Source organism: Meleagris gallopavo, chromosome 3, assembly GCF_000146605.3.
Source record: "Meleagris gallopavo isolate NT-WF06-2002-E0010 breed Aviagen turkey brand Nicholas breeding stock chromosome 3, Turkey_5.1, whole genome shotgun sequence".
Classification (NCBI taxonomy): Eukaryota; Metazoa; Chordata; class Aves; order Galliformes; family Phasianidae; genus Meleagris; species Meleagris gallopavo.
The window spans coordinates 65,780,266-65,807,465 of record NC_015013.2 but is presented as its reverse complement, the minus strand read 5'-3'; the positions used below and the strand labels follow the sequence as shown (position 1 = coordinate 65,807,465).

General features: G+C 39.4%; 1 protein-coding gene across 1 annotated transcript in view; it reads left to right on the top strand.

Annotated features, from left to right (window-relative positions):
* The first annotated feature begins 387 nt into the window (after positions 1–387).
* The window catches only part of MRPS28 (mitochondrial ribosomal protein S28), a 70,395-nt gene continuing 43,582 nt past the window's right edge, over positions 388–27,200 (top strand). Inside the window, exons 1-3 of the mRNA XM_031552963.1 lie at positions 388–427; positions 1,806–1,915; positions 9,701–9,882. Coding sequence (XP_031408823.1) covers positions 388–427; positions 1,806–1,915; positions 9,701–9,882 — 332 coding nt within the window. The remainder of the gene's footprint in view (positions 428–1,805; positions 1,916–9,700; positions 9,883–27,200) is intronic.

Below are 27,200 nucleotides of genomic sequence, written 5' to 3'. Positions count from 1 at the left end.
AAGAGAAGGCTGCGGGGTGACCTCATTGCAGCCTTTCAGTACCGAAAGGGAGCCTACAAACAGGGGAATCAACTCTTTGAAAGAGTAGATATTAGCAGGATGAGGGGAAATGGTTTTAAGTTGAGGGAGGGAAGATTTAGGTTGGACGTCAGGGGGAAGTTCTTTACAGAGAGAGTGGTGAGGTGCTGGCACAGGCTGCCCAGAGAGGCTGTGGATGCCCCGTCCCTGAAGGTGTTCAATGCCAGATTGGATGGGGCCCTGGGCAGCCTGGTCTAGTATTAAATGGGGAGGTTGGTGGCCCTGCCTATGGCAGGGGAGTTGGAGCATCATGATCCTTGAGGTCTCTTCCGTCCCTGGCCATTCTGTGATTTAGCAATGTGTAGTAAGATGACGGTGACAAGTCATCTTCCAAAATACATGCTCTTTTGTAAGTTTAAAGAACTGTTCTCATCCTGCATCTAGATGATGAGTTGTAGAAATATTCATTGTCAAACCAGAGGTTGTGATATTTAAAGTGCGATTCAGGAAAACCTGGATTCTGCACAGCTTACAAATAATATTCCTGTTTTTTGTTTGTTTGTTTGTTTGTTTGTTTGTTTTAAGTTCTGCTTGATCCTACCTGAAAAATGTAATTAGAAGACCTGGAAGGGTAGTTTCCACCACGATGCTGTACTGGTTAAGTGCTACGTGTATTTAGTTAAGTGTTATTTGCATCTCTTTAGAACATGCTTACTTCACAGTATTATGTTGTTCATTATTATGAGGACTATGTATATAGAATTGCAACATACAAATATAATGCCATCTGCACAGCTGAAACAATTCTAATTAGAAGTTATTCTGCGTGCAGAAATAAAATGATATTCTTCAGTCAGCATTGTAACAAGTGCCAAAATATGGAGCTTGCTGGAAAGTTAAGAGCAAGGCAAAGACTGAACTTTAAGTATGAACATCATTCGCTTTCAAATACTGTATGGTGAATCTTTCGTTATTTTTAAAATACAGGACTAATCCTTTCTCAATTCCTAACCAATATATAATTTAAAAACACTTAAAAAAAAAAAAGTTTAACCAGTGTGGGAGTTGGCTTAGAAATTGTGTGTTTAATAAGTTTCCAAGCATAATCTTTCAGTGCTGTATGGCAAGTATGACAGCAATCATACTCGTCTCTTACAACATCTGTGACCTTTTTTAGTTCCTTTTGGATAATACTGCAAAATATCGAAGTCCTATTCTTAATGTAACTGGAGTTTGGTTCTTACAAAATGGGCACAAAATGAAGATTTTTCAGTGAAAATCAGTTATAGCATGCAGTTCACATCAGCTTTGTAGAAACTGTTGCGTACGGGCCTCCTTCTTAGTACCAACTCTTCTCAGCTGGAAGTCAGTGAATTGGCTCAGCTCTTACAGATCTTCTTTGGAGTTATGTGTCTGGAGATGTCACTGCTTGCATACAGCATAGGGAAAAATGGTATCTGTGTTATTGACATTGTATAGGTACATAGATAACTGAAGATTGAACAATTGACTTTTAGGCTGCAGAGGGTCGTTGTGGCTGTCTAGTCTGACCTGCACATAAAGTACTGCATTTTCAGCCATAGAATCTTAGGCTTTTTTTTCCCCTTCAAGTTGTCAACCATAATGTATGCATGTAAGAAGGCAACATCAGAGATTCTGTTCCAGTGTTTCTTTTGGTGTTGGATATCCACATAAAGTAGATATCTATGTGGGATTTCCAGCAGGGTTTTTAAAAGTGTTAATTGAAAAAATAAGATATACCTCCCTTTCCAGAGCCCATAGCTGAGCCAACTGCCGACGGATCAGTGAAAGCAGATTTCAGTCCCCTGGCTCACAACAGAGGTTTCAAACAGCGTCGGAAGGTTTTGCCCAAGCTGCCCGCAAGTGTTACAGAGAGGTACTGCTTTCTCAGAATGCCCTCAGGGTGGGGGTCTTTTCCTCAGGCACTTCAGTTCCTGTCCTGCAGGCCCCATGGGAGCGTTGGCACTTGTGGTGCATTGGGTGCAGCCAAGTCACTGCCAGTATTTACCTTCATGGTCCTGGAGGTTATGCAGATACCTGGGCCATAGCTGTGCTGCTTGACACTCCATCTGCACTATTGAAAAAAACAAGGGGCCAAGATTTTAAGGAAAGCACCTTACAAATCATTAGGCTTGCACAGTGAATCAGTTGCCAAAAATTTTAATATCTTCAGTGAAATGTAAATGATGCTTTGCCAGAACACTTAGTCACTGCTTCTCACAAGGGATGCCGAAGTGTTTAATTTCAGTTTTACTTCCAGCCTTTTTGGCTGAAGAGGTTTGTTTATTTTGCTTTCTAAACTGAAACCACATTTCTACTTTGTACTGGGGGAAATGTATGGATGTTCCTCTTTTGGTTGGAACAACTGAAAAAGTTTGTTTTGCTTTTTGGTGATTCTTTGGGGATGCGTTTAATTTTAAGGCTCTGATGGGAAATACCTCTGGACAGTTAAAACCCTAAATATGTGAGTTTTTGAATGTTAATAAAGATTTAATAAAGATAAGAATGGAAGCATAGCAGTCAATTTCCTTTATCCTGTTCTAGGTAAAAGAGCTGTTTGCCTTTTTCAGACATCGATTCTGAGATTTATTTCTTCTAAATTGTGAGGTGTTGTGCTCTTCTTACATTAAAGATCCCTTCCAACCCAAACCCAAATAGAACTCCATGGTTCTATTGTTGATATATCACCTTATGTTAATGAAAAAAAAAGGTATTTTCTTCTCCCTTTTCCTTTTTTTTTTTTTCCCCCCAAAATTTCCTTTAAAGACATGGCTATAGACACTATTTATGTTGATTCTGAAGCTGGATGGTTGTTTTTTTGGCTGTCACTGAGGTTGAAATTTGCATCATTACTCAGATTTGGATAGAACTTTATGGATATGTTACTGCTGGAATTTCTCTGCTTTTGTTTGTTGGTGCCTTCAGAAATGCTGCTGTTCCCTTAATGTCCAAATCCCTTTGTCTTCAGAACATGATGTGCAGAAGAGCAAAGGAGACTTGGTGATCCCAGATAGAGCTTTCTGTTATTTCTTGTGCTGGCTGCAGATTTTAAGTGATTAATACTAGAATACATTGCATTCCCTGCAGCTAAAATGCTTTCCCTGAAGATTTCAGATCATCATGGTGTGAGATAGTGTACAACTCTTGTGTTTACAGAGTCTGGGCATGAAAAGTCTTTGCAAAGAAAGGAAATTGTATGAATCTTTTTGTTAATATCTTCTTGCCTTCTAGCAGGGAAGTTTCCAGTTTTCTCCTTGATTGCTTTTAGAGCCGTCCTTTGTGACTTTACAGTCATTAATCATAGATTTTCCCCTGAATCACTGCTTTTATTTCTGCTTTGAATCACGGATCCTTCTTTTATGCTTTCTCTTTGGACCGTTTTCCTTCAGTAGCTTTATTAAATAACACAAATCTTGCTTTTGTTTCAGTTTTTCTATGGTAGTTAATTTTCAAAACCCTTTATTAGCAAGAATGGTATGCTAGCTTCTCACCATTATCTGTTTTCATGGAATAAAATGGAAAAGTCTCTCATTGTAGGGAAGCTGAAGAGATCTTCCTTGTCTTTGCGGTGGTCCAATTTGGACTGTGATTTCAATCTGTTGGCAAGCAGTCTGAACTTCAATTGTTTCATTTTTTTAAGTTTGGTTTTTTTTTTTAGATAGGACAAAACCTCTGGCCATTAATAGGGGGGAAAACAGCTATATTAGAATGGGAATATTGCAAAACACAAAGAGTAAACTCTAGAGTTGCTGCTGTCTTTGATTATAACTGTATGCTATCGATGGGATTTCATTGAGCTTTGAATCCCATTCAGCTGCTCATGAACTTTATTAGTTGAATTTCGCTGGCACTTGTATAAAATTACTTGCACACTTCCAGCTAACACTTGTGACCTAATTTGCTGTATGCAGAGCTGTGTGAAGAATATATATTTTTTTTATATTGTGCATAGTTTCACATCTGCTTTGTCCATAAAGTTTTTAAAAATACTGAGTAACATTTAAATATTTGCCTTATTAAATTTTTCAATTTTTCAGTGAGTTTTTAGTTGTACCTTGCTTATGGTATAGAATTGATTTCAAAGGGATATTTTAGCAAAAAGTGGAATTAGATTTAAAAAATAGTAAAAGAGCACTAGAGAGGAATTCAAAAACGAACTGTGAATCGCTGGGAACCATTACCGTATTGAGGCCTTGTATTTAGGCTTATATCCAGTTAACAGTGCACACTTGCAGTAGTCACGGTGTATGGAAAAGCAAAGTCTGGTAGGCCAGTAGAGAGCAATGAATCTTTTTAGGTTGCGGGTTGAAATAATTGACTTATCAATGTGTGTGTATGGTCAGGTGAAGGCTTAATGAATTTTAATATTCTTTATAGCAGGATCTCAGTCTTCTCTATTTATTAAATAAAATAATACATGTTGAATGAGATCACAGGGCTTTTGGTTCTGACCCACAGCTCATAACAACACAACCTTGGGTCAGATGGCTCAGGACCTTTTCCAGTCAGGTTTGGGCATCTCCCAGCCATTTTGCCTTTAGCTGTTGTAGCATCGTACCAACTTGTTATTTCACATCAGTTTTTTCATTTTATTACTTTATATAACTAAGCTGGGACAGAAAAACCTTTCTAGCTGTGGGTGGCAGTGCTGAGGAGACAGATTTCACAGTTAAATAGAGGATTGCAATCTTTGCATGCTGCTTGCTGCTGCTGTGTCTTCACCCCCCTAGCTGTAGCCCTCTGATTACCAATCTCCCATCTCACTTCTCCATGTTTCATCCATATCTCTTGCATTCCAACATGCGGGCTGCTTGTCTTTGCAAGCAAACACAAAACATGTGGCTGGAGTTTGAAAGATGTCTTGTGCAGTGGGTGGGATGGGACCACCCTGCTTGCATGGTCATAGGCTTTGCTCCAGAATTTGTATGCTACTTTCCTCCATTGGAGAACTCCTTTCACTTGGACCTTATTGGGGTTTAAATCTATGACTTTTTAAGCTCTCCAGTTGGTATTTATAACCTTGCAGAATATTTTGTTATTAAAAGAGCTGCATTTTTATTATTATTATTAAACTATGTACAGAGAGAGTGGAAGGCATCCAGATATTTATGAATAACTTTCAAACCTGGAAAATTAGAAGACAAATCAAACAGGCTAGGATTTTAAGGGGAAAAAAAAGTCTTTACACTTCAGGTTCTTGGAAAGAATGTTTTGTTTGTGCTTCTGACTTTTTTGTGGTCTCTAACTTTTGTAACTAGATGAGTGATCAATTCATTGTATGTATCCCAGCTGTATGGGTAATGCTCAGTAAGAATCAGAGAAGAGCACTGTTTTACTGTCTTACTGTTTTTCTGTAGCTCCGTTGTGGGGATTGCAGGTAAGGAGATTTAGAAATCAGGGAGGAAAATACTACTCAACATGCCATTAAATCTCTTTAAAAATTTGAGGTAAGTTCCTTCCTAATGAACGCTCCTTTAGATTATTCAAAGAACTGGGAAAAAATCCTGTATTTTAGCTTGTTCTCTGTCTCTAGGCTTTTCCCAGCCATATTCTTGACGGGGTGACTCAATGGAGTCTTTCCATGATTCCTGTATACTTGAATTAGATCTTCATGCTCCTGAGAAGTTCCTCTCCAGGGAGCAGAATGAAGAAAACTGTGGACTTGTAGACCAGCGATACCATTGAAGTAGATTGCATTATTTTCTTGGAAAACTGTCCACAGTGAAGAATGACAACTGAATTCTTGGTACATGAGCTAAATCGGGTCTCGCTGACTTTATGTTCTAGGAAGGAACCAGTACATCTATCAGTGTATAAAGATAGCACTTGTGTGTTGTGTACAGAGATTATTTCCCAGGCGAGTTTGCATGGGGGAGAAGAGCTTTAGGTCTGTGTTTTTTCCTGCCAGGGAGATAGAACGATGTTATTAACTAGAATCTCCTCTGGAGATATTCAGAAGTTGCTTGGGTGCTTTCTTGTGCAACTTAATATAGGGAACCTGCTTTAGCAGAGGGGTTGGACTGCATGATCTCCAGAAGTCCCTTCCAACCCGTATGATTTTGTGATACTGCATACAGTGTGCCATTGTGTGGAAAGAGCAGGAATGATGTGAGTGTGATTTATCAGTGACACAAGGCCAGTATTTAGCAGTGTATCCCAGGGGTCAGTATTGGCAGAAAAGGCCCCGGGGATCTCGGTGGACACCCAAGTTGAACGTGAGTCAGCTGTGTGCCATTGCTGTCAGGAAGGCATCCTGGCTGCATTAGGCGAAGTGTTGCCAGCAGGTGGGGGGATGTGATCCTTTCTGCAGCACTGGTGAGGCTGTATCCAGAGTGCTGTGTCCAGTTCTGGGCTTCCCATGCAGGAGAGACATGGATGTTCTCAAGAGAGCCTAAAACAGGAGCACCTCTGCTATGAGGAAAGGCTGAGAGAGGTGGAACTGCTCAGCTTGGAAAAGAGCTCTGTTGTAAATTAATAAGACTTAAAGGACCTTAGAGGGTTTTTTGTAAAACGTTTAGTCTCAGAGCAGGTGAAGTATGTGGAAGGATGATCTGTCTGAAAACAGTCTTCTGAAGAGCTAGCATCTCTACTAGCTGATGGTCCTGAGTTTGTGTCTCTGTCTTCCGTATTATTGTATACTGCCATTCTGGATTTAAATTATATGTGTTTTTGAGTCCCTGCACACAGGATTCCCAGTAGTTGGACTTGATGATCCTTGTGGATCCCTTCCACCCCGTAGTATTCTAAGATTCTATACATTACCTCTTGATTATGTTAATTTTTGCTTGGAAAAGTTGTTTTTCTGTGGGGCGCTTAGCTGCTCTTTCTGAATGTCCAGAAAAAATCCTTTGCTGTGAGCATTTCTGGTATAATTTTTCCAGTGATTGTCTTCACTGTTATTTTCCTTGGAAAAGCTGAACTCAGGAGCACAGATTGAGAAATAAAGTAGTACTGGTTGGGAAAGGAGAGATTAAAACAGTCAGCAAAAGAGCCACAGGTAATGGACAAAGTAGTTAACCAGGGAGTTTTGTTGTACTTGGCTGGCATTGCTTGGTGCTGAGTGGCAAGCTACAACTAAGATGTGATTCATCATCTTTGAAAACAATATTTGTGATCCCAAATGACAACAGATGATAGAAAAGGGTTTATTACTATATCACTTCAGAGGGGCAAACAGTTGAATTCCAAGGCGAGTGATTTTTGATACTCTAGTGATTTTATAATGAGAATATCAGGGGAAGACCTCTGAATTTTGCACTTTTTGGTACTGCAGTTTCCTTTAAAGCAGATTTCCTAATTTCTGTATGAGGACTGATGTGTAATCTCTTGCCCAAATGGAGTCATTTTGAAGGGGTGATCACTTTGAACGCAAGCTTATGGCTTCTATGTTGAATTAAGTTGCATGTTGATTATTACCACTGCTCCATCAATTTGTATGATACATCTCATATAAGTACTTCCTCTTACCGATTCCTCCGTTTTGCATTTATTCTTGAAGCACTTACAAATGTGTCCTATGCAGTTAATTTTTATGTATTTGATTTTAGACTACATTGTAAATTCCTATGCTTGAAACCATATATGATAGTAGCACTCCTGTATGAAATCCTATTTCTTCGCTGGTGGTTGGTTTACTATCACCAGCAGCTTGCTTTCTGGCTGTGTGCATGTGTGTGTTGGAAGGCACGTTGTTTGGTCCTTGTCCTCGGGATGCTACATTGAAGCTGTTCCATTTTCTGAAGCAGCAAACTGAGCGGGGTGTCACATTTCTAGCTTTTAATTCCTGAGGTTATATCGTGTCTGAGCAGCCCACACTGTTTGTGCATTCCAGGAAAACTGGAATTTCAAACTGTTGCTTGTTTTGACTTCGTTGAGAGTAAAAGTTTCCAAATGTGCAAATGGAAAATGGTGGCATTCTTCTCTGTTAGTAGGAAACGTAGATGACTTTTTGTGTTTGCTTGAAGCAGTCAGAGGAAAGTATCCCTGCTCCTCCCCCATCCCCCAGTTCTGTCATGTTTGGTAAATAACATGTTTGCGGATGCAAGACGTCTTTTGTCTGTGGTGCAGGAAGGCATGGTTTTGATTCTTTGATTTCAATAACTTGCAGCCTGATGGTGGTGGTTGGTAACCCTGCCCATGTCAGGAGGTTGGAACTAGGTGATCTTTAAGGTCCCTTCCAACCCAAGCCATCCTGTGATGAAGGAAGAAAATTCCTGAAGTGCATTGCCTTTGCTGTTGTGTTACATGCTGCAATGTGATTATTTCCCACTGCTCTATACTACAGTGCCATGGAAAGCCAGGGAGAAGCAGTCAGTGCTAGCCTCTGTTCTGAGGGCTTAGTAACTGTAAAGAGAGTTTATAATGCTTTGTTTACAAATTCTAGATTATTCTTGCTTTCTCACTGGTGAGAGGGGTGTGATTTAGTTAAACTTCATGCCCTGAATTCATAGAATCACTAAGGTTGGAAAAGACCTCTAAGATCATGTAGTCCAGCTGTCAACCCATCACCACCATGCCCACTAATCACGTCCCTCGATGCCACATCTCCACATGTTTCTTGAACACATCCAGGTTGGTGACCCCACCAAGCCCCTGGGCAGCCTGTTCCAATTCATTACCATTCTTTCAGAGAAGAAATTTTTCCTAGTATGCAACCTTTTGGGGCAATTTCAGGCCCAAGTTCCTCTGCACTGAGCAGAGCTTTGAGTGGCCACAAATTCTGAATATGCCCATGTATCCCTGTCACATTCATAAGCTGTTGTGAACAACTCAGTCACTGTAGTATCTTACTGGAAATAGTAATTCACTATGAGAATGTTTAGCCGTATTTCTTCTCTCCAATAAAGTGATTCCCTTTGATTCACCTCTTGGATTTCAGTTACAGATTGCTTCCAAAATGTGTATTCCCTTTCAGTGGTACTAATCTTTAAAAAGTGGTCATGTTTAGTATATCAGATGAATAATATATGAGAAGGAGTTCATTCCGATGTAGCTGGGTATGTTTGCCAAGCATGACATGGGAAGCACATGACCATCAGTCTTAGACTGCAGAATAAAAGTGTAGAAGAGCAGGAGGGTATATGTTCTCACGTTTTCCTAAAGCTCTATGGGAAATAACTAGCATTATATTTATTTAGTTACTGAATCAAAATATTATCTGGTATTGTAGACTAAAAAATGAGAAAAGTGATGGTTCATTTTTTCTTAACATCTTAGATCAGTCCTGTCTATGCTTTTCTACTTCTGCTATTTTGTCAAAATAGTTTTGTTCTTTAAATTGAAGATTTAAGTACTATTCATTAAAAAATAGTTGCATGAATGATTGCAGGGTGTTAACTCTGCTTTGGTTTTCACAAAGGAGATAACAAAGATATGGGCTATGTTCTTTGCAGGGCTAATTTTGGGAATGCATTTTAGAGTTAACTTGCCCAACCAGTAGTAGAATATGTTGTAGTCTTAGTCTTAGTCTTCAATATGTGAAATATTTTGGGTTGGAGAAATGTAACACATGTCTCCCGAGAAGTCTTAATAAAAATGCACCAGAAGCATGAAATCCTTACTTGTAATTTAGTGAGTGAAGCCTTTTTCTATTCTATGAGTTTGATTTATTTCCTCCTTGAGATGATACCTTTTGTGAAATGGTACTTTTCTTTATCTGTAGGTTCCTTCAGAGAAATCGGAATCCTTTGCAGCTATGTTGAGACACTCACCTTTGATTCAGATGGGACCTGCCAAGGATAAAATCGCCATTGGTCAAATATTCCATGTTGTAGAAGATGACCTTTATATAGATTTTGGAGGCAAGTTTCACTGTGTCTGCAAAAGACCAGAAGTAGATGGAAAGTAAGTAATAAATGATGGTAAACGATTAAAATAGGTGAATAACAAACTGATAAGTAATTGGACTTGATGATCTTAGACTTTCATGGTTTGTGTGAATTACATGGTTAAAACTAGGCAAGTTTAATCCTTGTGCAGAATTAATATCTGTGTAGCTCAGGAGTCATTCTGTTGTATTCATATTTTTTTGTAAATTTGCTTTATTGATACCTACATTGTTTATGAAGAACAAAGGAAGTTGGTTTTCTTTAAAGTGTAGGTTGTTTGCAGAACACTAGTTACAGTTCTAGAGTAATTTGTTAACATTTCTGTTAACATTTTGTGATAACCTGTATATTCAGGGTAACGGAAGTTTTCTTCAACTGAAATGCATGCTGGCAGAAAATTGATAATGGACTGATAAGTTTTGTGATAAAATGACACTGTGTTTGTGATTATGATTTTGCTTTTGTTCCTGCTTGATTCAAGACAGTTAATGTGCTCTTCAGTTTGTTTCTTGAAAATAACTAGATCCTTGCAATTTCTGATGAAGCCAGAGAACAACTTAGTTACAGCGGTGCTTCAGTTACAGAGAAGGAAATCTTCTCAGTTTAAGAAGGTGGTGCTGTAAAAAGAAGCATCAGCTTTTCATCGTGAAGGCCTTAAACCTAATCCATTACTTCTGTAAAATAAACAGTATATCCACGTGTGTTTGAGAAACCTCTGCTCTCTGTGATTTTCAAGGAGAAAGCATAGCACATGTGAACAGAATGCAGACTGATTGAGTCTTGTTCTCCTCAGTTGGAGCCATCAAATCCTTAGAGTTGGAAGGGACCTCTGAAGGCCATCTAGTCCAACTCCCCTGCAGTGAACAATTCTGTGTCACTTTGCAGCAGCTGCAGTTGAGAAACTCCTTTTTTTGTTTCAAATCTCCCTAAAGGGAGACTTCTCATTGTCTCATTTCCACTCATGCAGTTGGCTTCACCTTTTGGCCAATGGGGCTTTGATCACTGAGAAACAGGGAAGTTGTTACTATCTGAGTTCTTAAAATGAGCTTTATTTATGGAAATACTTCTCCGTTTAGTGAATATGGAATTTTCATGCTGTATCAAGTGAAAGCCACCACGGGCAGGAACTGTCTTTTCTAAATATATGTACATGAGATGATATATGGGGAGCTTGTACGTTATTTACTTGTGATATTACAGTTCTTAATAGATTATCAGAGTCAATGTGCTGTCCTAAACTATAACAAGTACACTTGGGAAGGCAGTAGTTAAGCAGAAAAGGTAGGTGAGCAACAGATTCTGGTGGAAGTCACATTTATAAGCTTTCTTAACACCTTATGATTATGTATTATTTAAAGATATCTTGCCTGTTTGTTTCCAGGATGCTTTATCACTTTGATTTTAATATGGAAGCAAAATACCATTTTTTAAAATGTATAACATTAAAATATTTAGATCCATCTCTTTTCCTCATTTTTTCCTTGAGAGAGGAGAAGCATCTCTTTTAGTCTGCAAGATGACTGTGTCTAAAACATTAAGTACATTTCCTGTGACAAACAGCTCTAAAATTATTTGATTTAAAAAAACCAAAAACAACTTATTAGAAATAATGACATCTTTGTGCACAAATTTGTGATAGTAAACTTCTTGTATTGACTTTAAGTCACTAACCAGTGTTCTTTCACCTGGTGAGTGGTGAGCTCTCCACCCTCTGCTTCCTCCTGTGTTGTTAGCATCTTGTTTTGTAGTGGTGCTCTGTAATATTGAGATGAGGAGACAGAGTGTGGATAAAAATGTATCTCAGTGAGATACATCTTTCTAAAAAAAAATCTCACAGGTGGGCAAGTGTTTGGTCTGATGCTTCTCTTCTTACTCCTTTCATCTTGCTCTTGATGTTGGATTTCTTTCCTGTTGGCGCATGCTGGTGCTCAGCACTAGGAGTGTAAGCCTGGCATTGAGAGGATCTAGGCTAATAATAGTTTTGCCTGTCTGTTGCAGTGATAAAAGCAGGTAGACCTACATACTGTTGTGCCTCCCCCTGCCTTGGAGTGGCAGTAGAGTCTGCACGTTTTGGAACTGAAGGCAATACTTCACCTAGTGATACAGGCAGCATCCCCTGCACCAAGAATGTGGTGTCAGTGGAGTAGCAGTGTTAATCCAAATACACCCATACGTCCCCAGCTTTCATTTGAGATGTAGGAGACCTGTTCACATCCCTTTCAATCCCAGAGCCTGAACTTGTTGATGCTTTCGTAAGCGTTTAAATGCTGTATGGACCAAATCCTCTAAATAGAAATATTTGCATCAGAAAAGAAATAATTTAAATAAATCTCACCACCTTTTTGAAGTTGATTATATTTCTGTAATTGGAACTTAAAAAAAATTTATTGAGGTTTTTCAAAGAATTCAATTGCAGGCAATCTTTTGTAGTTTGTCGTTAACTTGTCATAAGGTGCTGTGTCATATAACATTGTTGTTCCAGTCTATTTCTGAGTGGGTTTGTAATTTGAAATTTGCAAAGGTGTTTTGGAATGAGAAATAAACCCAGCAAATTGCTGTCGTAGTTAACTATGTGTACCATTAATACTATTGAGATGTTGCTGAGTTTGGATCTCATTGCTTATTAAAATGTAGTAGAAAAGATATGCAAACAAATACCTTTTACTATTGCTTTCATCTGTGTAATTAGTAAAGGCAGCAGATCATTGATTTACTGTGTAAAGTTTACCTTAAGAAAACAAAGACAATCTTTTCATACACTGGCCTCAATGTAAGTGCAGATACTTAATGTCTTTTGCTGCTTATGCACCTTAAAATAAGAAGTTGTTCCCTTTGGAAGGGAATAACTGTTTTTGATTTTCCAAAAGTTGAAAGGAGCTCAGCAGAATTTGAGGTTTGTATTTAGTGATATGATTATTTACCTTGGTGGCTGCCTTAAGGCTTTGTTGCTGTTATTTCTGTTAATTCTTTTGCTGATGAAAATGACTTTCTCTCAGTATCTTACGGGTGTGTTATCAGTAAGAATATTTACTGATTTGTTACCAAAATGTTTACTGTTTGTGCCAAGGAGAAGGAAGTACATACTAATCTACAGAGAGATGATTTCTTGAAGGCCAGCTATTTAACACAAGAGAATCAAACTTAGTATTCAAATGTGGAATTTCATAATCCTAGTTTTAGGACGTCTGTTTTGTGAGCGTGGCTCTTCTAGTACTTCTGTTCTTTGGTATTAATGTATTGGCTTTTCAGTATTTAGCAGCTCCTCCAAAATGTTACTTTAGAATTTGTATGGGGGAAAACCCTTTCTCTTGCCATTTATGTAAGGAGATGTCTTAGTGAGGACGTGCTTTTGGTGCGTTCTTGGTTGTTTCGTTCTTTTTGAGAAATCAGCTGTTCTCTTTGATACTATGTACTTACTTATGTAATGTCCTTCGATTTTTGGAAGTGCTAGAAGTTACTGAGAAACAGAAATTCGTGTGAGATTCTCCTCATTCTGGTTCATGAGCTCAGTGGGCTTTTCTAACATCATGATTCTCTGATTCTCTGAAAAACTACTGCTTAGTTTTAACCTGCTCAGTCCTGAGCCTTACATTAGGATTTCTAGGGATGTGCAAGTGAAAGACTGCAGTTCTACTGCCACATGGCAAAGGATTTCATCCTCAAGACTGTCCTGGGTGAAGGGAAAAAATGATGTCCTTAGCTTGGCAAATTTGAAGCAGCAACCTGAATATATTTTTCTGTCAGTTCTTCTAATGTAATTTTTCATCCTTAAAAAAAAACACAAAAACAAAACCACCCCCCCACACACAAAGCAAAACAAAAAGAAACAAAACCAACAACAGAATACTCCATCCTATAATAAACTATTAAGTAAAATAAATCTTCAAAGAGTAGTAATACAAAATCTAAATTGAAATGAGCCCATTTGAATTTTCTTTTTCAATGGCTGTTTTCCCTCTTTCCATCTTCTTTGGAAAAGTTCTTCCTTGGGTTTGAAAAAGCATATTTTATCAGTCTTGGTTGTTTTGAGATTGGAAGCATATATCAGCTTGGAGACCAAAGCTTGCTAGTGAAATGTCACTAGGTCAGGCAAGGATGCATTTGGTTATAAATACCAGTGGTGGGTTGCTATGGAGGATTTACTTCACGTAACAGGAATACTTATTACTGTTATGATTACAGGATCTTATTTAATATGCACTTATTTAATATACACTGTAATTAATAAATATATATTTTCCTGGTACACATTGATGTAAATGCTGTATTAAATTTTACAATATAGGAATTCAGCAAAAAATGCAGAGACTTTACAAGTGGCCGAAAGGGTCTGTAGGAAAGCCAGTGTAAAATAACTTTTCAGCATAGGAAGAACTTGATATTTTTTTGCTCCTTTCTTTTAACACGCAGAGGAAATGAAGTCCTAGAGAGGAACGTGTCTCTATTATGTCTCCAAATGAGCAACGCTTTAATCCATGGCAGAAAAGTTGCTGTTACAACCTGCTTCTGCCATTATCAGATGGAATTCTTAAGAACCAGAAAATGTGGGAAGGTGTTATGCTGACACTGCCTGTTGCATGATCTGCACCTGTGCTGTTAATGACCAATTCCCACTGAAATCACAGTGGCTTTCAGCGATTTTCTGAAATGTAGGATTGTAGGATCAGCTTCCAAAGAGGATTAAATGCACCTTTCCATGCAGGTGTAATGAAGCTTTATTTTCAAAGATTGCTGTAGCCCTCCAGCAACTCTAGAATTATCAGGCTATAGAATCAAAAGACACTTCCTTTCTGTTGGAGTATGCAGCTGGTGCAGGGATTTCCAGTATATCCTGTGGCAATTTTACTTGACACCTTTCATATACAGTGCATATTTGCCAGACTTAAATAGTACAGGAGTGGAAGAAATCACTTGATGTTGGCTGTGATTTAGAACATGACAGCTTAATGAGCATCATAAAACATTACCTAATGTTGTTTCTGTAAGTTGTATCAAAATGTTTACGCTGTTTGAATGGTTGCCAGGATGAATTTTATTTGGGAAACATTTCAGATTCTTCTCTTTTTGTTCTATTTTTAAAATGTTTTCTAGGTAGGGATGGCGTGAAATCCGCTTAGAAATAGCATGTTTTTTTAGGCTGGGTGGTGTGAACAATGTTGACTGTTTTCTAGCAAATTAATTTATTAAGGCTGTCTTAAGTAGAAGTTAATTGTGATAGGTGACACTTTGAATAATCTCACAAAATGAAAAAAAATATATCAGTGTCCCCAGAAAAGCCCACGAGAAAGGTAGAAGGATTTCAGTATGACAGCATTTGATTTAGTTCCAGTTTGAGATGGTGTATTTAGCAGTTACTGCGTGTTGAGCTAGGGGTGAGTTTGGAGTCACCTACTTCAAAGTCATTCCATGGGAATGTGCCACTTGAGCAGGTAGTGCTTCTTTCAGCCAGAACCAACAAACTTTCGTACAGCAGAGCACAAAGCAGTCTGCCTCACAGTCAGTGTTTGACAGCTAACTGCACAAGGAAAGGTGCTGCTGTATGGCAGATTTCACCCTTTGCTTTCTGAAGGCTCGTTTCCCTTACTGTTGAGTGTATTGTGGTCCAGGTTGTCTCTGGCAAGGTTTAGGGTGACAGTGGTGAACACATAACCTCTCCAACTCTTTTCTTTAAAATTCAAAAAGACCAGACCACTGGCAGGACTAAGCCTTTTCAAAGCTAGGAGTTCTAATAGACTGTAGAATTATAAAATCCTTAGAGTTGGAAGGGACCTTCTGCACATGGGCCGAGAGGCTTGAGAGCAGACCTTTGCGTGAAAACCTCAACGAGATAAAGCGTTGGATGCCTGAGCCTTTTCTGTGCCCCTTGGGACGAAGTTCCCACCTCACAGAACATGCTTGATGATGAATTCTCTTCTTCTTTAAAACAGTGCTGTTAGACTTCTCTGTTTTCTGAGAGGCACAAATCCAAAGGAAAGATGAAAGGAGAAAGGTTGTACTTCAGACCTTTGCAGTGGGGGCAGAAAGGAGACGAGGTAGCCTTCAACATGAGAGGAGGACTGAAGTTGGTGAGAATCATAAGTTCACGGTCATAACGGTGCTTGGAGGATAGGGCAGAGAGAAGCTAAAAATATCCCGCAAAAAGAAATGGAAAACAGGAAGAAAAATGTGAGTTGGGAGGTCTCCAGTGAAACCCTTGCTTAGGTAGCTATCAAGGTGATGCACCGAGGTGTGCTCTGGAGGAAAAAGAAGGCAGAGTCTGATTGGAGACAGTGAATGAAATGCAGGAAAGTAGCAATGCTCTGGTAGCCTAGAACATCCTACAGCTTTCATGTCAAACTCCTAATGTTGATGGAGCTACTACTGCTACTTTAAAAAAGAAAGTAATAATGTGATGTATAAAGGAAACATTTTTTGCTGCGACAGTGCTGATTTTAGCTTTACACATTTGTTTTTATGGGGGTCTATTTCCTTTTTACTATCTGTTGCCAGCAAAATAGCATCTATGCATGGTGTGAAATTCTCGAGGGGAAAGAAGGAAATTGCTAACAAGCTGTATGAGAGTTAAAATGCGAGTGATGGATTTGCAGGTACCATTACTGAATTCCTGCAGATGCCAAAAAGCAGGGGCTGAAAGCCCACAGAAATGTTGTGTTGGGATTTTTTTCCATTATTACTGCATGCTGTCAGAGGAGGATGTTGGGGTGGCAGCAGAGGTTGAACCTTCCCACTGATATTCCTTTCCATGTTGTTGCCATGTGACAGATGGCAGCAGAGGGGCAACTCTGACACAATGGTGGCTGACATGGAAGTGCATGTAAAGCAGAGGTGTGGCATCAAATTCCTCCATGCAGAAAAATTTGCACCCACTGACATTCATCGACACTTGTGAAATGTTTATGGAGGTCAAACAGTGCGTGTGAGCACAGTGAGGTGTTGGATGGTGCATTTCAGCAACAGTGGCAACAGTGATGTCAAGAAGAAGCCACGTTCCAGATGACCTGCAGAGTTTTAAGAGCGTGGCATGCAGGCTCTTGTTCATCTCTGTAGAAAAATGATAATAAAATGAAGTAAATGTGCAGCCACTCTGTTACATGGAATTGTTGTTCTTCCTTCCTTAATCTTTCAATGTCATTGCCTTGCTCACATGATCTTGCTTCTATTTGTGCTGTTCTGTATTCATTTTTTTTCCTGATTATGATTTCTAATATATTAAAATATACAGTGTAACTACATTTATAATTATTTTAATATTATTATATCTATTCAGTGCTATAGAAGCTAGTAAACTTTTTTAGTTTACATATTACTGCTCACTTCTTAATCAGTGAGTTTTCCAAATAAACTGGTAGAGTTTGTAGTTTTATTGTGTGATTTTAAGCAGCTAGCATGTCTTAAAGGTGGCTGTGTTGTAGGAGTATGTACCAATAATGCAGTAGGGAAATATGAGATATCCATTTTTTCCCCTTGATAAATAACTGAAGCAGAAATTGCATAATTTGCTAACGTAGATGTTAACATCTCTTATGTAATCAGCAAGAGCTGGGTGAGGTAGAGTTTTCTCTATACTTCCGTCATCAATTTTTTTTTTTTTTTTGGTCTATTTAAAAAGAAAAACAAAACAAATGCAAAACAACCCAAACCAGAACAACAAATACGTGTTGTGACATAAGTGAACAGCCTGGGACAATTTGGTAGCCTTGTGTAACAGTGTTCTCTCTTGTGCCTCTATAACTTTACGTGGTTTAAGTTCATCAGTCCATCAGTGCCGTGTCGCTGATAAATTTGCAGTACCTATTACCTCCCTGTAATTAGAGCAGTCTTCAGACTTGCCTGCTCACCCCTCAGCCTCTTCAGCTTAAAAGTTGTCCTACCCATCAAAGTAAGCACTTACTTATTGGAGGCCCAAATTCCTCTGCATTTTAAGGAATGAACGTAGACCAGCTTATTCTTGACTTGTTGAATAATCATGACCCGGTCAAACTTGCTGAAGTATAAAACGAAGTTCACACATGCTTTCCTGAAACTTTTCCAAGTTGTATCTTTTACAAAAAAAGATCATCAGACAGCCAGTCTCCACTCTGTGAAAACCAGTCTCTTGCTGTGATTAAAAGTACCAAAATGCCATGTTGAAATTCTCTGAGGACCAAGGTGGTTGGCACTACTCATCAGCAAAATTAGCTTTTGGCACTCTTGCCAGCCCTCGGTCACAAACTCTGCCCAAATTCCAGGGAGAAGTGGTAAGCAGGACTGATCTTGTTGTCCCGTTCCCACATACCAATACTTCAACTTGAAAAGGAAGCCTTATTGTTTATATTTAAGACAGCTAAACTCGAGGAGGTGGCACGAACTCCCTTTTCTACAAAGCTACCATATAGCAATGCACAGTTGCTACTAGCCCAAACAATGCGTGCGGTGCCACTGTGTCTGCTGTCGAACAATTTCAGCTTTCTTTTCAAAAGCGTGCTCACAGAGTAGCCATGTGATTGCAAACCTAGTCTGTGTGCTTCAGTAAATAACCTCTCACTTATTTATGGCAGCGTGCAATTCTGAAATTATAGCATTTCTATCCCCTATGGACACAGCTTATTATTTGCTTGGTTACTTTACAATTGTGACTGTTTTTGCCACCCACTGCAGATCCTTCTTTGGTGGTTGTACTCAACCCCAAATTAAGGTGCTGGCTTTGTGTGGTTCTGTAATACACAAGACTGCTGCCAGAGTTCCTGGAGCCCACTGTCTGTAAACTTCTTTTTGGACTGCAGATTCTTCATCATGGATAGATACTTTTGGCTTTTGGTTAATGTAATAATAGCATGAGACAGGTGTTGCTTACGAAAAGAACAGTTCAGCGTGGACCCAGGACTACTTCCACAAGCTGTCTTGCAAATCACTTTCTGTCTTTGTTTTCTGACAGTAATTCTTACATTAGTTTAAAGTAGCAGAGAGTTACGAGATTTGATGGTCTCTGGAGGAACAAACCGAAAACAAAGCAAGCAAACAGGCAAACAAAAAGCCCCAAAACCCAAACCCAAAAAAACTCCAGCATTCACTGGTGAAAACGTGCCAGTTCTGTCTTCCCAGGGCACTGTGATAAATGGAAGATGGAATATGCTATATAAAATGTCTTGGGAGAACAAAGCAGTTCATAGGAGGCCTGGGGCTTTTCTGGCTGTGTCAAAGCTGTAAATACTCATTAAGCCACACATTTTCTCATATGTGGACGTGTACACACAGACACGATAGAAAATAGAGCTTGGGAAATGGACTTCTGTATTGGAACGCCTGAATGTCGTCTGTAGAATGTGAGGTGGGTTAACTCTCTTGCCCTAATTCAGGTATTGGATGTCAGAAATTATAGAAACTAGAATTACAAACTCATCATTTGGCAGAAGAATTAAAATTGTTTCTAGTATTTCATTCTGAAATCTATGAGAATAAGTGGCTTAAATCTCTTTACGGAACCTATTTGGTAATTATTGTCTTTCAGTGCTATTAGAAAACCTTGCATTTGGGGAGTGAGTCTCTTCCTGAAATACTTTGAGTGAGGTACAATTAATTTCCTCAATAGCTGGTAAGGCTGTAAGAATCTCAACTGCTCCAGATGCAGAAGGTTGTGGTTCCTGCTGAAAACCCCATCCTCCCCAGCATGAGGGATTCTGGCAGTGCTGGTAGGTGCTGTGTACTCCTGGGGCACAGAGAGCTGTGCCTCACTCAGCACACAGCAGATCAATGTTCATGTATTCCTGGCTTAAATCCTGATCAGTGTCTTCCATTCCATAGTGCAGGAGAAGGAGAGAAGGAAAAACAGCCCAGCTTACAGAAGCAGCCTACCTGCTGTACTAGGCCGTGTGTGCTTGTGCTCTCAGCCCTCCTGTTAGCACAGTAGGCTTAGCTGCAGCGCTGTGCTTCTGTGGCCTTTCCTTGCAGTTTGGCAGCCAGCTTTACCTCATCTGGCTCGTGATCTCTGCATTGCAACCCGTGGAGAGGTGTAGGCTTGCCCAGAGACACAAGCTATTTAGTTTATAGGTTGAGAAATTGAATTAATTACTTCTAGGACCAAATGCGAATTATAAGTCTTCATGTAATGTAAATCCTACTCAGGAAAATTAATGCTATCATATAACACTAAGCCGAGGAGTGGTCATTATTCATCCCTCTAGAATAGATATAGTCAGAGAGTCTGAGAAGGGGATTAACACAACCAGGGGAGTGTTCTGAAGGTGATAGATCAATGTCACGTTCAAAAACCATGAGTCGAGCCTCCCACAAATCATAATAATAAGTTGGACTTTTTTGTTGTTTTGTTTGTGATTTTATTCCAGTTTCTTTTTGAATTCTTTAGTTTTTTTGGCTTCATACTGTGTTTTTCAAGAGAAATGTGGAGCTACTGGAGGGAGAGAGTCCAGAGAAAGGCCGTGAAAATGATGAAGAGCCTGGAGCACCTCTGACGTGAGGTGAGGCTGAGTAAGCCAGCACTGCTCAGCTTGGAGAAGAGAAGGCTCAGGAATCTCATCAGTATCCATCAATTCTGGAAAGCAGGGTACTGAGAGGATGGGGCCAGGCTTTGCTCAGTGGTATTCAGTGCCAGGACAAGAGGGACAGACTGTGGGCACACACTGGCACACACTGACTCTGAACACTGGGATCAATTCTGTGCCGTGTGGCTGCTAGAGCGCTGGTTACCCAGAGGGGTTTAGGAGTCTCCTTGGAGATCTCCAGAAAACACCTGGACATGGTCCTGGGCAGCATGGTCTGGATGAGCAGGGATTGGGCCAGACTATTTTCAGAGATGTCTTCCAACATGAGCTGTTCTGCAATTCTAAGATAACAACTTGATAGAAATCTGTCTGTCTGACTATGAGCAGGCATGCCACTGACGGTTCAGTCGTGCATTTGTATTTGCAGTCAGCTGTGTGGAGGGGGCTGTTTCAGCAGCGAGAGATGTGGGTGTTGACTGCCATTTGGAATAAGCCAGAAAGACTGATAAAATTAACTCTTGTCAGTTACTCCTACATACAGAATCCCTGAAAGGTGCTTTTCTTCCACTGTCACTTTCTGTAACTCCTTGTCAGCCTATTCACCTGCCGTTATCCAACGTGGGCACAAAGGCAGGTAAATTCCAGTAGGAGGGGTAAATCTTGTAATGCTGAGTGTTTCCAAGCTGTGTAAGGGATTCAGCTTCTTTGCTAATATTAGACAGTTCTGCAGATTTGAATAAAAAAATGTTACTTATAGATAAAAATAGCATTCTATTACATACCCTTTACTTGAGAGTCATTTTCTTTCCTTTTCTGTTCACTAATATGCTAACAAAGTAACACAGTTGTTGCTGCCTTTATTTTTACATGCATTTGTGTGGGACTATAGCAGGAATAGAAATTGAATATAATTTTTGTATCACGTTCTCGTGGAAGAAGCAGAGATAATAGAAGCACTGCAGCAACACCTAGATTGTAAGCAATTACCCATACTGTGTAAAGAGCTGCTGACAGCACAGCCCCTGCTGTTGTTTTTCCTTGCCTGTGTTTCCCAAATAGTCAAAATTAAATTAAAAATCTTTGGCAGGTATTGCTGCTGTGCTGGAGGAAATGCGGAATACATAAAGAGTCATTTATTAAAAAGAAAAGAGTACTGCTATTCTGAGAGTACTCGGTAGCTGTTAAAACTTGCCCTAATAAATTGTGGAGTCTGTGTGGTCACTGCTGCCGGGGCTGCGTCAGCAGTTTGGGAATGGCAGCAGCCAAGCAGTGCTGCAAGTTTCTGTGCTTTGTGGACACTGACATATCAAGTATGGTGATAGTCAATCATGGGACTCTTTTTCTAGCAAAACAAAGCTTTTCACTTCTCGCTTTTGTGGTAGTTGTCAGGAGGCAATTTCTGTGTTTTCCTTTTTCTAGCATTTCACAACTATTTATTATTTTTATCTTAAGAACTGCATATCCAGCCACCCAGTGTGGGTAAGAGAAAACGCCCCACCTCCCAAGTCCTCCAAATCCTGAAGGAATTGTTCTGAAAAATAGCGGAGATGTTTTTTTTACTGAACTGCTTTGAGACTTGGCAGCCTCCGATGACACAGGGAAGTGCACATAATTTGGTCACAGTGCATGAGCACATAGCCACTGAACTGAGAAATTGAGGTATGACTCTAAAGGTGGAGAAGTAACCATTGGGTATAACGAAGCTCGTATCTCACTTATCAGTGTTGGTGACATCACAGTGGTAGTTTAAGTGGAAAAGAGCTTAATCAATTTTATTAATGATTTTATAAGAAGGAAGGAAGGATTGCTTATTGGTTTTCTCTGAAACCTCTTGTTCTAGTCTTTATTTTCATATTAGCTCGTGGGCTCTTCCAAAGGTAATGGGATCTCATGAACCAGTTTCACAACTGGTATGGATCTACATGGAGCATGCCTGTATCGAAACACAGTGTGCTTGTTTAGCAGTCCTGAAACCCCCTGGAACTAATGGAGTATTCATTTTAAAAATTCAAGCATTGAAACTGTAGCCCTCTACAGCAAGAAATCCCAACCAAACATTTAGGACTTTTCCATATAACATATAGAAATACAGCATACTAGTTTAATTTATTTGTAATTTGTACTCATTTGTGTCAAATATTCGTGTAGAGATCATAATCTGAAGGGTAATTATATGTTGATTGCTAATCTGTCCTTCACTTTGAATTCATGGACATTTTCCAACGACTTTGTGCATTTGAAATTCCATGAAAACATTTTAACCCTTTGAATAGGGTAGTGCTTACTCCCTCTCACTCCTCTTCAGAGTGCCCAGCACCACACCAGTCTCTTCAGTGAATAAATACTGGAGTTTGCTCTCTCTCTGAAGCCTTTCGAGACTGTTCTTGGCAGCTGCCTTGAAAGGTCTGCTGGAGATGGGAATGAAATGCTCCCTGCTTCCTCCAGACAGAGCTCTGTAAACAAGTGGTGAGCCTCTGCTTGGCAGTGCATCGCGTGCCCATGGCTGCCAGCGCTGTGGGAACACAAAGCAGCAGTGATGCATGGCAGAACACACAATACCCCCTTTTCGGTCTTTCCCTTACTTGAATTACACATTGCTATAAGATGAAGGTTCTTGAAATATTCCTTTGCTTCTGCAGGATGTATTAAGAGTATGCTAGGCTTTGGTCTGATTTGTATGTCATTTATTAGTGGTGCATTTACTAACCTGTGGGTTATAGTAAGCCAATGGGAAGGACTAATGTATGACTGGAGTAGGTTAGTGTACATCTAACATGCTTTGCTGTCATTTAAGCTAAAGAACAAAAACATTTTGCAGCAGTTTAGAATCACTCTTTTAAAAGAATCAATGCAGCAGGTTATTTCTCCATTTTTTCTTTTCTCACCGTAGGACAAACTTGGATTTGAAGGTCTGTCTTTGCTTAGAGTTTTGAGTTCGTTATAAAAATGGTGCTAAATATTCCTGTTTATCAGCCTTTAGATCTATGAGTTCTGTGCTGGGGCATGCGGTAACCCTGATAGTAGTTGAAAGGTGAGGATTCTTCTTGAACTAAAAATGGGCCATTCAGGATTGTGATCAATCAGGTTCTCGGTAGGATCACGGCGTACTTTGACACTTGTAAAACATTTGCCTGCTTTACATACTCAGTGCCTGTATACTCAAGTGCAGCCATATGTCTCACAGCTAGTGTTCAAAGCAGTCATTTCTGCTTTATTTAAATAAAGCCACACATAAATATAAAATGTATGAGTTCCTGTGCTCTTTTAAAATAGAATATTTTAAAATACAGTGATTGTCTTCACATATCTTTCAGGTTACTCGTTCAAACTCATTTGCCAAGAGTGAAAGTCATAGCTTCAGACTCCAAAAAATGTTTTTGACTAGCTCACACATAATGAAAATTTCAATTTGTGGCATTTAATTTTTTTCCAGCTTTAAAGACATCACGTTTTTAATATTTTAGGGCTTTCTTCTGTAACTAACTATTTAATTTTTTCTTATTGAGTACTAACAAGATTACAGTATTACGAGCTTAAAAATGAAGTTTAAAGAGCAGTAGAAAGAAAACTTGCACTGTCTTCTTGGCTGTTCATGCTAAAATGAGCAAAGTTCTTGGTGTTCCATTCATGTAAGTTCAAGGATTTGTTTAATTTAAGACATCTAAAAAAAAAAAGTTATTTTTTCTCTGCTAGCAGATAGGTAATACAGAGTAGCATATACAACAGCGGTGTTGTGATTTTGTTTGCCAAGGAGTTGAAGTGCAGCTGGGCGGTGGGAGGCCTCACCGTGGTGCCATACAGCCATGGTGCTGGGTGAGCTGTGCCTGGCAGCTTGCACTTCCCACCCCACTGGGCTGCCGTGTTGGGGGCTCAGATGCTTCCCCAGTCACAGCTGCAGCTGCTAGCATTGGGATGCTGCCTTGGAGGAACGTGCTGTGTGCTCCCCAGTGCCGACCTTTGGTATTACCTGGAAACGGGGTGGTTTAACAAGAGTAACAGAGCAGCGAGGTGGATATTTACTCATACAGGCCGACAGAAGGCCGCTCACAGTTGCTAGTGTGTTTCTGCTGCCTTCCAGCTGTGGTTGTCCACATAGCATGGCTGGGCTCCCCATGCAGCTATTACAAGTTGTTTGACACCAGAGGTGTTTAAAATGCTTCCATAGTCATGTCTTCCAGAATGCCTGTGTGGTACAGCTCTGCAAACATCACCCACAGTAACGAACTGATTTCTTCTTATCAAGTTGCTCACAATAGCTGTGGTCCTTAGAGGCCATGTTGCCAGAATTTGCAGTTAAGAAGCTTTATCATCACTAGCCAACATCTCAAAAGCGTACAAAGGCAACAAAACATTGCTAGCCATATATTATTTTTGGACAACTGTGTTTTTAAAGTGCTTTGGAGCGGAGGCGCAGGATTTGCATGTAAATTGGTCTGACACATCCTCTCCTCCGCCCGTCCTCTTCTGCTGGGAGAAAAGGAAAAGCTCCCAGCACAACATACATAATTATTAGAACACCATGCAACTTTCTGTGGTGGGATAGACAACAACCACTGCAGAAAATATGGGAGAGGGAAATGCTCACCATGTAGGTGACCTCTGTGGCAAATCAGAGCTGCAAGCTGCAGTGCCCTGACAGCAGGGCAGTCAATAAGCCCCCATTTCCAGCCATCTCTTGCAGGAATTACTGGTATGCTTCTGTTTGCATGCGTGTCCTAGTGCTGGTCCTTAGCACCTAATTATTTAGAAGAGCTGTTGCAACCTGGAATGTAATGCAACAGAGAGAGCAGATACTTCAAATCAGCACTGTGGCAAAAGTATATAGTTCTTCATCACTGTAGGACTGCAATCACTCAAAGTGTGAAACTTGCTCCTGCAAGGGTGAGTTTGCTGGTCCTGAGTGGCAGACTGGCTCTTCATTCACAGGGAAGAAGCAACGGTGAAAAATCCAAAATGCATCCAAAGTAGATTAGCCTTAGCATCTTAGAACAAGGAAAGAGCAAATCCATCTACCAGCAAAGAGATATTGCTGGCTATTCTTGAATCATCACAATTATATTACTCTGAGGTTGTTCATTACTCATTCCTGTAGAAAGGAATAAGCTTCCCTATGGATTTTTCTAGGATGTACCTGGTCTATTTATATTCTCTTTTTTTTCTTCTGGTTTTTATTTATGGGTTCTCACATAGGTTTATAATGTTTCAAAAATACTAGATAGTAAGTTGTTGTTCCCCACCTTTGTAGCTGTCTCCTAAACCCCTCACCCATTTCTTTGGTTAAAGAAGGAAAATATTCAAAAGAGAGCATTTCTTTTTCAGCATCTACTGTTGGTTTTTGCTTTTTTTTTCCTTCTGTGAGGAGAGACCAAAGAATATTTATTCTCTCAACTCTATAGAGGACATATTTGATACTGAGGAATAGCCCTAAATATGTAAATGTCTTCCACTCTTTAAAATACTTCATGTCTAAAAAAACCCACCTGTTTCTTGGCAACGTAAAATGCCAAGAAGAATTTGAAAATTTCCAACAAAGAGTAAGAGCTTTGTGGTTAATTTTGGTTTGTTTGTATATTTCCCTCATTTGCCTTTCATGCAAAATGTCAGCAGAGTTTTAACTTCAGTACTCTAATTTGGATGGCACGTGCATCCTGCAAACTCTCAGGTATTCTGACTCTTCAGGTAATTTAAAAGAAGTTACAAATTGTATTTTTCAAAGAGGTGAAGACGATTTCTTGTTTTCAGATGTATCCTTGGACTCACCAAAATTCATGTTAGTCACAGTGGAATTCTTGTACCTTTGAAAGGTTCATATAGTGAAAGGAGGGTTGAAAAAGGAGTGTAGAAGTAACTGTGCTCAATGATTTGGAGCACTGAGGCAGTAATATGTGAGTAATCATGGTAGTGTAGTTTCCTGCTTTAACAAGCAAGGCATTATAGACAAACTTCTTACAGTTTTAGACAGCAGAGAGTGCAGACTTCTTGCGTACTCACTGAAGACTGACTGCTTCATTGAGAATCAGAAACGAACAGGTTTCCTGATTACATGTAATGTGCTAATTTAACCTGCTGACTCCTTATCTTAGACAACAACCTCAGTATGGGCTCTTAGGTTTTCCCCAGATGAAAAATCCTTAGTAACTTCATTGATCTAATTCATTTTCTTGGAGCAGTGATAGCTTACAAAATTAAAAACAGACAAATAGGCATAATGAATTTCAGTTGGAATTAGTTATGGCTCTTTTTTTTTCTTGGAGATGATAATGCTTGAAGTATTTACTGATAAATGGGAAACAACATTTCTCCGATCACCACTTGGCAGCTTTTCCTTTACATTTCATGGTAGTAGTATGTATCAAATGAAAAGCCAATAAAAATTTTATGTGCCTTGTATGAAGAATTCTGCTTGTTTTTTTTTAAGTTGTTAGTATAGTGGATTAGATAATAATGAAATTTTAATATATATATATATTTTTATTTTACTTTGAGTTTGCCTGTGTGAGCTTTCAATCATAATGCTGTCTGTCTATCAGTATCTTTCTTTGCACATGGGAAGTGAAAATGAATGATATTCTTTCTGAAACTAGTATACCTTCTGTTAAAGTCAACCCAAAATATGATGCATATGTATGTACCATTTATATATGATGCATACATAGCCAGAAACTAAATGGGCATGATTTGTATGTCTTTCTTAGAAAGAAAATAAAGTGTGAATCAAAGCAGGAAAAAAGGGAAAAAGGGGAAAAAAAATGTTTCTAACATAAATTAGTTGTTTCTACAGAGGGCCCCGGGATATTGTAACCTGTGTGTAAAAACAGCAGTGTACTTGGCACACACGTTGCACCTGTGAGTTCAG